The sequence below is a fragment of the Chiloscyllium plagiosum genome, unplaced genomic scaffold, assembly GCF_037043375.1.
Source record: "Chiloscyllium plagiosum isolate Xiang-an unplaced genomic scaffold, Cpla_swu_hap1 HiC_scaffold_5, whole genome shotgun sequence".
NCBI lineage: Eukaryota > Metazoa > Chordata > Chondrichthyes > Orectolobiformes > Hemiscylliidae > Chiloscyllium > Chiloscyllium plagiosum.
In genome coordinates, this window is record NW_028270143.1 from 14,992,781 (window position 1) to 15,005,768 (window position 12,988).

Consider the following 12,988-nt stretch of genomic DNA (forward strand, 5'->3'; position numbering starts at 1 on the left):
CTGCACTGGTAATACCTCACACTCAGTTCTGTTGAAAGTTAAGTTGTGAAATATCCAAGTTAATACAATGCAAAAAAAAAATCACGTGAAGATATTACAGAATAATGCAGATTTCGTAGAGCACAGGAGGTTGTAATTGAACTCATTAAACTGTGTCGACTTCACCCTATTTTGTTTTTAAAAAAAAATCAGAAAAATTATGTTTAAGGGCAGAGAGATTACTGTTTATACCAAACATTAAGAATAACAAGACCATATGGTGTGGTTGATATTCATGAATTCAGACTTTGAAATAATACAGATCACTTTTGCTTCAATGGGAGGTGGCAAAAATGAACAGATTTGGGGGAAGCGGAGTTTTACCTTTAAGCATAATTTAATTCTAATATGGTTCAGTTTCAATAGAATCATGACTTTTCTGCTATAAGTTTATTTACTCAACACCAGGTGCAAACTCAGATTTCAGCTACAGATGGTAACATTGAAGACAAAGAAAATTGTGCACAAATTTTAAGGAAGAGGAGAATTAAAAGAGAAATGTATCATTAAGAAGGGGACAGCAATCTGGAAAAGTTCTGAACAGGCATTTCTGTCGATTAGCAACCTTGGTTCAGATTTAAGCAACAGGAGATTAAGAAGAGTCAGGTAAAGAAGTTCGAGAAATTTCTAAACGCAGTCACTAATCTGCAGTCAAGTGTAGACCAGCGCCTGACTTCCACATTGATGGGGGCTGGAGCTGAAATGGTGGTGCATTGGATGGCTTTGATGACTGTTGCCATCTCTAACACTCCGCAGCACTCCAGCAAAGCATCCAGACACTACAAAGTAGAAACAAACATGTTGCTATTTTAAGTTGGAAAGCTATATCTAGTTTGGTGTAGCAAGGAATTGTGCTTGGTCCTCAGCTATTGACAATCCTTAACAATGACTTGGATAAAAAGACTGAGTTGAATGTATTCAAGTTTGATGATACAAAAGTTAGGTGAGGAAGTAAATTGTAGAAAGGTTGCAATAGAACTTAGATCAAATGGGTGGACAATAACATTAAAGATAGGATATTCTATTGGAAAATGTGAAGTTACTGACTTCAGAATGAAAACCAGAAAAGAAAAATATTTTTTAAAATGGTGAGAAACTGGGAAAGGTTATTCAGATGGATCTGGAGTTTTGAATAGCAAAGTTAATATGTATTTATAGCAAGCAATTAGTAAGCAAATTGTATGTTAAACTTTATAACAATAAGGGATTGGAGTATGAGAATGAAAAGGTCTCATTGCAATTACACCTGGAGTACTATGTACAGTTTGGCCTCCTTACCCAAAGCACAACATACTTGCCTTGGAGACAGTGCAATAATGTTCACTTGACTGAATCCTTGGATGAGGAGGAATGCACTACAAGGAGAGATTGAGTAGACTAGGTCTATATGCTCTGGAATTTAAGAGGATTGAGAAATTATCGAATTGAAGCATAACATTCTTAAAGGAGTGACAGAGTAGATACTATGTTTCCCCTTGGAACTCAGGGAAATCTAGAACATAGGGTCATAGTGTCAGAATAAAGGATTGGCCATTCAAGATTGAGACTAGGACAAATTTCACTCTGTTACATTGGCTTCATACTTAATAGATTTTATGGACCTGAACTTGAAGGATTGGGAAGATACGTGGAATTATTTTTTGAAAGGAAAGTCAATAAAAAGACACTGGAATTTGTTTTTAACAAGTTATTTCTTGGAAATCATGTTATTTTTGATCATTGCTTTTGTGAGGCATGATGGGGTGGAAAGTAGACATGATACTAATTGTAACGGCACAAATGCCAATTAACGCAGAAGGTTTGGTAAGATACGGTGAGAAATGTGTTTGGCTTTGTGGTGAGAATCACTCACAAAACCTGACTCAACTTGAACTTAACAAAGACCACAGTAGGTCCGGTGACCAAAGATTGATTTTGTCTTAAGGAATGCCTTAAAAGAGGAAATGAGATAGAGAGGTGAAGACAATTCCGAATGGAAATTCCAGTGCTAGTGTCTGTCGAATAAAGGCTTACGTACACCTCTGCTCCAAGAATTGCTACTGAGCATGTGCAAAAGAAGCTGTCACAGTGAGATCAGATGACTTGGAACTGTGACCAACAACCTTGGGGTTCCAGAGAGGTCCTTTCTTGTCATCACTTGCAAACAGTTATGTTCAACAAAGTCCATCAATGTTCACGCAACTGAGTGCACATTTGACCTTGCCACACCATGGCAACGATGACCAAGCACATGGAACGAGAGCAAAGCAGCAAGGAATAATGAAGTGAAATACAATGCTAAGGGTGAAGGAGGAGGCCAGATCAGTGATCTGGTCCCAGAAGTGAGGAAAAACAAGAAGTGCAGATCCATGGCAGCCTGTACCAGTAGGCAAAGGAGATCAAGACTGTGGAGAGGGAAAGCCTGCACAGCACAGGCAAGATGCAGGAAAAGGCCACAGTAGGGAATGTGCAAGCTGCAATAAAGCAAGTCAGTCACAGTGGGTAATACATTACTGTGGGCAAGAGGTCTTACAGGGACGGAAAAATAGAACCCATTCTGCCAGCAGCAAGTGCACGATAAAACAGTTGACAGCATTAACTGAAGTCATGGCCCGTAATAAAGAAAAGTAGAGTGGCAGGAGAGAAAACTTCAGAACTGTGTTAACAGATGACAGCCACCTGTAAGCATCTGAGCATTAAAGAGGTGCAGGATAAATAATTACTGGGTGATATAACAGGCCAACTGCAGGATTTCAGCCTCCCTTATTTTGAAAACCCATAAAGCAATACCAACCATGCAGATATCATAGGTAGGTAACATGGAAATCAAATTTTAAATTGGATACAGGGACAGCGTCTATTCTTTTGGATGCAACACCGCAGCTGAGTTTAGAAATCTTCAGACCATCTTCCATTCAAATGTGGGACATAGGATGTATTCAAGTCAGAATGAGACAGCAGACACATGTTACAATTTGCTATGATAGAAGAGAGATTACAGAAATCTTGAAAGTCATTCCTAATCATTACTCTTTTTTTTGATTCGGCTGAAATGTTTGTGTGGCTTTAAGTATTCTTTGTGTAGCAGTCACAGAAGACAGTGAGGTTGACTCAGTGCATCTGGAATCACCCTCCGTTGCAGAAACTCTAGCGTTAGTTTGACAGGAAAATAATGCCGATCCTTAATTGGTGGGAATAGTAGTCAAAGATGACAGAGATTGATTGCAAGCTAGCATTCTATAATTTTCTTTTCCAGAGCACAGAGTTAGAGAATGAACCTACCACTTGCTTGGTTGACTGAGTGGAAACAGAAGACCAGACCTTCCTCTACGTTTGGATTTGGGCAACACTATTAATCAAGTCACGTTGTTTCTTTTGAGGAGAATAATCCCTTTCTTTGAAGATGGCAACAAAGAATTACAAATGTCTACATACTCCACTGAAGGACAATTGTCACAGCAGCAGCAAATACAATTAGACAAAGGTTTCTTCCCTGCGCTAAAGGCTGGAGCACTAAAGAGATGTTGAAAGAACACATATTGGACATGAATGAAAACTTCATAAAACTGCTGACCAAACAGCTTAAGTGTTATAATGTTGCAGATGAAATGCAATCAACAGAAGCAAACAGTTGATGCCTGAACACTTGGAAGGGCCAACAGTGATGAACTTACAGCGGTTCAATGACAAATGGATAGAACAGAGCGTCAAAATTTTTACAGCTAACGAAGCGGCCACAACAAAATTCCCCAGCTCAGAGTGCCCCTCACATATTCAGAAATGGGAGAATATCAGGGTTCCAGAGGTGCCCTGTCTTGCCTTCCCTTATATATAGTTATATTCAACTAAACCGGTTAATGTCCACTCACCTAAATGTAAACCTGATCCGACTACAATGTCCAAGCACTGAAGGCTTGGCCACTAATGGTAGTGTGGTTACAGTCAGAGATACACAAGAGGCTAGAATTAAACTGGTGCAGATGTATCCACAAGACCAAGATATAGGAGCAGATTTAGGCCTTTCGATCCATCCAGTCAGCCATTCGATCATGGCTGGTATGTTTCTCAATCCCATTTTCCCTGCCTTCTCCCTGGATCCCTTGATCCTCTGACCAATCAAGAACCTGTCTGTTTTTTAAATACACTCAATAATTGGCTTCCACAGCCTTCTGCAGCAATGCTTTCCACAGAATAATAACCTTCTCATTGAAGAAACTCCTCATCATCTTAGTTCTAAAGTGTTGCCCCTTCACTCTGAGGCTGTGTGCTCAAGCTCTAGTCTCCCCTACTGGTGGAAGTATCTTCTCCATTCTGTCCAGGCCTCTCAGTATTCTGTAAGTTTTGATGAGATCCCCCTTCATCCATCCAAGTACAGACTCAGAGTCATCACCCTATTCCTCATATGACAAGCCCTTCATCCCTGGATCGTCGTTGTAAACATTTTATGGACTGCTCCAATGCCAGTGTATCATTCCTCACATCAGGGCCGAAAACTGCTCAAAATATTCCTTGCGGTCTGACCAGCCTTTGCTCTTGTATTCAAGCATTCTTGAAACGAATACAAACATTGCATTTGGCTTTCTAACTGCCAACTGAGCCTGTGTGTTAATCTTAATGGAATCCTGAACTAGGACCTCCAAGTCCCTTTGTGCTTCAGATTTCCGAAGCCTTTCCCCATTTAGAAAATAGTTTGTACCTCTACTCTTCCTACCAAAGTGTATAACCTCACACTTTCTCACATTATATTCCATCTGCCACTTTTTGTTGCCTACTCTCTTAGCCTGTCCGGGTCTCTCTGCAGCCTCTCCACTTCCTCAACACTACATGTCCCTCTACCTATCTTTGTGTGATCTGCAAATTTAGCAACAATGCTCTCAGTTCTTTCATCCAGATTTTTAATGTATAACATGAATAATGGTGGTCCCAACACTGACCCCCACGGCACTCCACTAGTTACTGGCTGCCATCCTGAAAAAAAGCTGTTATATTCCGACTCTCTGCCTTCTGCCAGTCAGCCAATCCTCTATCCATGCCAGTTTCTTGCGCCTTACACAATGGGCTGTTCCCTTATTTAGCAGCCTGCTGTCTGAGGTATAATGCAGGACTAGAAGTAGGGAAGGGTGAGGCCATGGAAGTGTTTGAAAACGAGAATGAGAACATTAAAATCAAGACATTGCTTGACTATGAGTAACATAGGTCAACAGGCGCTGCAGTGAGACTTGGTGAGAGTTAGAATATAGGCAGTAATATTTTCAGTTGCCTGAGATATAGGGAGGGAAGCACGTGGGAGACAAGGCAGGAGTGCATAACAAAGGCACGAATGAGGTTTCAGCAGCTACAAAGGTGGAACCAGTCGGCAGGAACACGTAGGTGGGAGCCCATTTCAGGATCAAATATAGCACCGGGGTTGTGAACAACCTGGTTCAGTCCCAAGTACAGCGTTGGATTTGGTAGCTGGGAAACAAAGTTTGGAGTGAGAACAAAAACAATGGCTTCAGTCTTTCCAAATTTTAATTGAAGAAAATTTCTGCTCACCCAGTACTGTAACCAGAAAAATACTTTACTCCTGTATTTGTAGAAGTGAAATATTTCCAATAAACCTGGGACTGCAGACATACATCATATTTTCATGAACAGCCAACAAGGACTTGGCTCTAATAAGTGCTTACAATTTAAACTTGGCATAGATGGCTTACTAATTATATATCCATTTAGCTCATTTGACTTTCATTTCATGCCAAGGAAAATCATTGCAGCTTTTGCATACAATTAACCTGTCAGTTAAAAATTATAATCGTGTTGCTCTTTGCTAGAATTCATACAAGTAGTACAAGTACAGCAACTCCCACTTTGATGCTTTGGCAAGCCACTATATTTGAGCATGACATCCACTTTTAAACAGTCCCTCTCAAGAGACCTTAGATAAATGCACCAGAATATATTAATATTCGTTCCTTTTTTTTAGTGATTTATTTCTAAATTAATGAAAGTATTGATCCATCATTAAAAATTCCTCAGGCAGATATATTTGGGTTCTGCTCTAGTCAATAAAAGTATCTACCAAAAATGCCTTTTCTCTGCCTCAACCACTAACTTTAGATTTTGAAATGGGGAGCCAGTGGATGTAGTTCACTTGGAATTTCAGAAGGTTTTCCATAAAGGTCCCACACAAAATTAGCTTGTAAAATTAAAGCACATGGGATCAGTGTACTAATATGGATAGAGCATCGTTTGACAGATAAGATGCAAGGAGTAGGAATAAATGGGCAATTTCCAAGTGGCAACCAGTGACTAGTTGGGTACCACAGGGATCAGTATGTGGACCCCAATTATTGACTACATATATATATATATATATATATATATTATATATATAAATGATTCAGATGAGAGAACTAAATACAATATCTCCAAGTTTGCAGACAATGCAAAGCTAAGTAGGAGGGTTTACTGTGAGGATGATGCGAAGGTACCTAGTGTGATTTGGACAAGTGCATGGCAGATAATGTATAATGTGGATAAATTGTGAGGTTTTCCACATGGGTAGCAAAAACAAAAGGCAGACTATTGTCTGAATGGCAAGGAATTGAGAAAAGAGGAGATGCATTGAGACCTGGGTGTCCTTGTACACAAATTGTTCAATAATTCAGGTGCAGACAGTAAAGAAGGGAAATGGCATGTTGACCTTCAAATCGAAAGGATTCAAGTATTGGAACATGAGTGTCTTGCTGCAATTGTACATGAGATTGGTGAGACCGCACCCAGAGAATTGTTTGCAGTTTTGGTTTCTTTGGTTTTGGTTTCTTTGGTTTTGGTTTCTTCATTTGAGGAAGGATCTTCTGGCTATGGAGAGAGGGCAACAAAGGTTTACCAGATTGATTCTTGGTTGGTCGGACTGGTCTATGAAGACAGATTGGATTGGCTCATACTACAGGAATGGAGGTGGGAGGATGGAGGGGGAAAATCTCATTGAAACCTAAAAAATTCTAACAGGACTAGACAAGGTAAATGCTATGACTGGGGATTCCAGAATCAAGGGGTCACAGGTTAAGGACATGTGGGAAGGCCATATAGAGACTGAAATGAGCAGAAATTTCTTTACCCAGAGAGTGGTGAGCCTGTGGAATTCTCTGTCACAGAAAGCAGTTGAGGACAAAACATTGAATGTTTTAAAGGAGGATACAGACATAGTTCTTAAATGATATAGTTCTTCTTGAATGGTAGAGCAGGCTGGAATTTTCTGCGTTTAAATGTTTCTATGAAACAAATTATATGATATTTAAACACTGCAACTAGACTTTTAATTACATACAAAGAGACAATGATAGCACACTGACACTGACCAATGAGGACAAATCCTGCAACCACTAGATTAATACGCAACTACCACTAATTCCTTGAGTGGCCAATAGATGCACGGTCCATATTTTTAAAACCAAGTGTATCCTCTGAGTGACGAAGAATTCAGCTTTTCATCTACCATAGACATATGTGTGGTGGCTGTACATTGCAAATACATTTTTTAAAATGTTGTAAGGTTTTTTTCGATTTGTTAATTCATACCTCTCACCAGGCTACAATTGTACAAACGCAAGGATGTCTAATCTAGATTTGTAAAAAGCAAACAGCAGGTGTTAGATTGAAATAAATTAAAACCAGTTAGTCAGAGCTGATTACATTTTTTTTAAACTTGTTTTTCATTTTTAAGCAGGCAGTTAAATAACAGGTAAATTTCAGCAGAGTCATTATCAATAATGTGAGTGGGTTTGTCACCCATTATACAGTGGGATATAAAAGCTTAAAGTTGATTTTTATCGTCAACAGTTTTGCAGAGACAGATGAGAATAAAAAATGCTGTAGCTTAATACATCCATACCTATGAAAGTATTGCAGTGTTTTTATCAGTTTCCTTGAATAAGACTTGAGAGATGAAGAACTAAGTTTTGCAAGGCATCACTCCAAGTGTACAGTGCTCTTCAGAAGAAGATGAGAGAACCAGTCTCCTTTCCAAACCAAAGTTTGCAATCCATTCTCCCGTATATTGTTTTCTGCATTATGAACTTTATTTTCATGTACATTTAGCTCTTATGCTATATTAATACAACACCCTCTCATCTCAGTAGAATAGAAATATGTGCTTCAGCCTGCATAGGATGCCCAGCAGGAACTACTCTTGCCCTCTATTAGAAAGCTCTGCTCATGCCTGGTCAGATCAACTCTGATTTATTGCCACTTATTTCAACTCACTTTATATGGTCAGACAATCTCAGTATTTTTTGAAGATGTGACAAAGGTGGTGGATAGAGGTAAGTCAATGGATATTGTTTATATTGACTTCCAAAGGCTTTTGATAAAGTGTCACACAAAAAGCCATTAGGTCAGGTGGAAGTCCATGGAATTGAGGGCAAATTACTGATGTGGATAGGAAATTGGAATAGTGGCAAGAAACAGAGTTGGAATAATGGCTAGGTGGATTAGCTAAGGGAAATGCAGGGTTATGGGGGTAGGGTAAGGGAGTGGGTCCAGGTACGATGCTCTTCGGAGAGTCAGTATAAACTTGATGGGCTAAATTGTCTGCTTCCACACTGTAGGGATTCTATGAATAATGTGTAAGTTCTCAAATTGACAGGATATGACTAGAGGCACCTCAATTATTCGCAATATTCATTAATGACTTTGATAATGGCATAAAACATTAACTATCCAAATTTGCTGATGAGACAAAATTGGGCAGCATTGTAGACAGTGTTGCCCACAGCACAAAATTACAAGAGGATATTGATAGATTAGGTGAATGGGCAAGGCTGTGGCAGATGGATTTTGATATAGGAGAGTGTGAGGTTATCCATTTTGGAATGAAAAAGGATAGGTCAGGATTTATTTAAGAAGGCATGAAGTTAAATACAGTGGATATCCAATGAAATTTGGGGGTTCATGTGCAAAGCTCTTTAAAATTCCATGAACAGGTGCATAAAATAGTCAAGGCGGCTATTGGAATTCTGGCCTTCATTTCTAAAGGACTGGAGTGTAGAGATGCTGACAATATGTAGCTGTTACACAAAACACTAGTTACGCCCCACTTAGAGCACCATTAGCAGATTTGGGCATCACATTTTAGGAAGGATGTTTTGACCTTGGAGAGAGTTCAAAGCAGATTTACTAGGTTGCTACGTGGACTTCAGAGAGATCAGATAAATTAGACATTTATTCTCAATTATTTAAAATGTTAAAGGCTGATCTAATCGATGTTTTCAGGATATTAACAGGGAAAGACAGGGTAGATAAAGATAAACCATTTCCACTGGTTGAAGATTCTAGAACTGGGGGCATAGTCTAAGAATTAAGGCCAAACCATTCATAAGAAATGTCAGAAAGCATGCAAGGAGGAGTTCTGAGGAAGGGTCACCAGACTCGAAGCATTAACTTTGATTTCTCTTCACAGCTGCTGCCAGACCTGCTGAGTTTTTCCAGCAACTTCTGTTTCATAAAGAGTAATGTATGTTTGGAACTCTTCTCAAATGGCGTTTGATGCTAATTTAATTTAATGCTGAGATAGATACATTTTTATTAGCAAGAGTATCAAGGGATATGGGCCCAAGGTAGGCATATGGAGTTAGACTACAGATTAGCCAAGATCTTACAAAATGATGGAGTATGGAAATGTGTTGCTGGAGAAGCGCGCAGGTCAGGCAGCATCTAGGGAACAGGAGAATCGACGTTTCGGGCATTAGCCCTTCTTCAGGAAGGCCTGAAGAAGGGCTAATGCCCGAAACGTCGATTCTCCTGTTCCCTAGATGCTGCCTGACCTGCTGCGCTTCTCCAGCAACACATTTCCATCTCTGATCTCCAGCATCTGCAGACCTCATTTTCTCTTCAAAATGATGGAGTGGGCTTGAGGGGCTGAATGGCTTACTTCTGTTCCTAACTAACTGTGTTTAACCTGCTTGGGTGTTAATATTCTTCTGCCAGAATTTTCTATTTCACCACACTGAAATGAACGTTCAATTCGATAACCAGGTTTGTTCAGACGGATAGATATAAAATCTTCCACGATTTCCAAAACCAACACTCTTTAGATTACTTGGGTGCTTATAAGAATATAAACGTACCAGGTTTCTCAGTAAACCACATAATAAGTTAATGAACAAATACATGTTTAATGGAATAATTCAGAAATTACTTCACAATTGGAAACAGCAAAAGGGTTACCTTACCCGGTTGAGCCCACAAACAGTGCCCTCAGCAGCTGGCATGAACTTTGTTTCACATCTTCGGCCAACTCTATGGCACCAAAGTGCTTTACAGATATCCTGAGGGACAGAAAATCAATTCAACTGCAAGCTTTTCTGTGAGAACCATCACCATTACTGACATATTGTTTTAAGCTTGTTGCTAAGGACTAACAAATACATGTTGGTATCAGTCTAAAGAAACAACATAAGTATTTTTGGTCCAGTTAAGGCCACCCTTTTTTTTCCCCTCTTTATGCATTTATGGGGTGTGGGCTAGGCCTGCATGGATTGCCCTTGAGAAGGTGGTGGTGAAATGCTGGATCAACCAGAGCTATCCACTTCATCATGATACCTGTCAGCCACACCAATGCAGCAATGTCTCACACTCCCGTGTAACATAGTATCATTGAGTGGCTACAACATAAACAGAGTCTTTTTGGCCAGTCAAGCCCACACTGGCACTCTGGAAGAGTAATTAGACTAGTACCACCTCATGCTCTTTGACCACTGCCCACATAGTCTTTAATAATGTCTTGAAGTTATCAGAATATACCTGCAATCCTGTATCGTAGGTTAAATAGCTAATGTTTTGTTGCAGGCATATACAAATGGTGAAATAGAATACATGCACCTAAATTTCTAAGGTATCTCCATTGGGACAGTGCAAGATGGCTGCTGGGAACACTGTTGCATTGAAAAAAATAAAGTGTAAATAGTACTTAAAGGAACTATAACTAATGTGCCACAAAAATATTGGGTGAAAAATGTTGTAAGTCTTTTGGTGAAGACACATCTTGATTTATTATTAGCTTTTACTAAAGCTAGGGAATAAGAGACAAGCAGAAGAAATCCATTTTTCAGGCATGAGACTACAGCTAAGAATGGCAGTATCTTGATAGCTTCTGAGGTTTAGTTGATGGCACCACTGGAGATCCAAGAATGGTGGCCATCCTTACTAGTCTATGACATAACACTTATAGGTGTCAATTTCCACCGAAATGCTCCCAGTCATGTATGATATGATAACTAGGTCTTTGCAGCAGATGGCATGTTGATGCATCTGGTTGAGGGCTGACTCAGATTTTCTGTGGACAGTTAGCTAGTCGTTGCATGCTTGGTGTTACTTTGGAAAGTACATTGAATTAGGGGACAATGACAGTTGATCATCATGTCATGGCTGCTTTCACAAATACTACAGAAAACAAGATTTTAATGTTGCTTTCATGATTACAGTCAGCTGCATTTGGAATAGAAAGCTAGCCTGCTCTAGTCACAGACCTATATTTTTGTCTGGAAAGACCTCCATGCAGATAGTGGCAGATTGACACAGGGCACACCTTTTGCAGTCTGAATAGCCTGATCAGTAATTTTGTCTTCTTCCAAATATGCTTGGAGAGTCAGTGCAGATACAATGGGCTGAATGGCCTCCTTCTGCACCAAATTCATTCTATGAATGTTATATAAAGGTGATTTTCATTAGAAAAGCTATTTAGAATTTCAGGATTAAATTATTATAATTGATTGAAAGGCTTGAAGTATCCCAAATACAAGCAAGACAAAACAATATTAAAGATGAAAAAAGATAATAAATAGTTGAAAAACATTTACTTTACAATATTGCTGTAAGATTGCATATACAATAGTTATGACTGCTTTGCATCCCTGAATGGCCATTTCACAAATGAATGATTTTCAAATGATATCCTTCACATCAGAAGAAAGCATGGAGTTCAATAGGAAATGCAAAGGACTTATAAATTATGATGGATATTGACACAGCAGATACAGGCCATTTCCACTTCTTCAAATATCTCATTCCACTTGTGTTTTGATTTGGGATTTAGTAATATGAGAACATAACTGTCATATAAAGTGTTTGGAGCTCTACTGTACTTCAGTCAGATAATATAACTTCATAGCACCATCAATAGTTAGAATGTTAATGACTGCTACTTACCATTTTTAACACAGAAAAAACAGAAATGGACAAACAGTGGGTAGACCAACAACATTGCTCATCCAGTTATTGTTTGATTGAGGAGCTGTTCGCATGACTCAGACTAGCAACTAGAGAGCTCATGCAGTGGTGGAGAAAAAGGGATTTTGGGCTGGAAAGGGAAGGTGCATTGCTTTTTACGGAACATAACTGAAATCTGCTTGTGTACGATAATGGAAACAATACTGACTGGAAGAACACCAGCTCCTCCAATACTGGCCTGACAGAAAGATGGTCTGAGGAAGTGGAATGTGTATGTCAGATGTTGAGAATCTCTAACCCAAAGGCAGCATAAGGAAAAAATCAAATAGTCTGCCAAGACTCTTTCACATTACAAATGCCCTGTACCAGTTTGCTCTAATAGTATCAATGAAAATATTGGCAACGTCCACTTCTCATTTTTCTCATCCAATCATTGAAAAAGCCTTCGTTGACTCTCCTCCTATTACTGTTTCCAAACTCTGCTAGTGCTTCGATAAGTAATACCTTTACTTGCTCATTATTAATGATTTATCATAAAACCAAGCTTTCACATTCACATATAGAACTCTTCAGTAAACCATACAGCAACACAAGCAACATTTCCCTTTTAGGACAAACCAGCACACGATCTAGGGTGAGCCCAGTACAGGAGGAGGGACTGCTTCATTTCACAGACTGTCAACTGCTGAAAACATTTCCATGAATAAGGGGAATGAGAAGCTCTGTATAAAGTAGTGCACAAGGAAGCATATCACAGGAT

At 39.3% G+C, this 12,988-nt stretch overlaps 1 protein-coding gene across 1 annotated transcript in view; it reads right to left on the minus strand.

Moving 5' to 3' along the window:
• Window positions 1–12,988, minus strand: part of adamts16 (ADAM metallopeptidase with thrombospondin type 1 motif, 16) — a 249,585-nt gene that overhangs the window by 122,240 nt on the left and 114,357 nt on the right. The window contains exon 11 of the mRNA XM_087986819.1: window positions 10,233–10,328. Within this exon, the coding sequence (XP_087842945.1) occupies window positions 10,233–10,328 (96 nt within the window). The remainder of the gene's footprint in view (window positions 1–10,232; window positions 10,329–12,988) is intronic.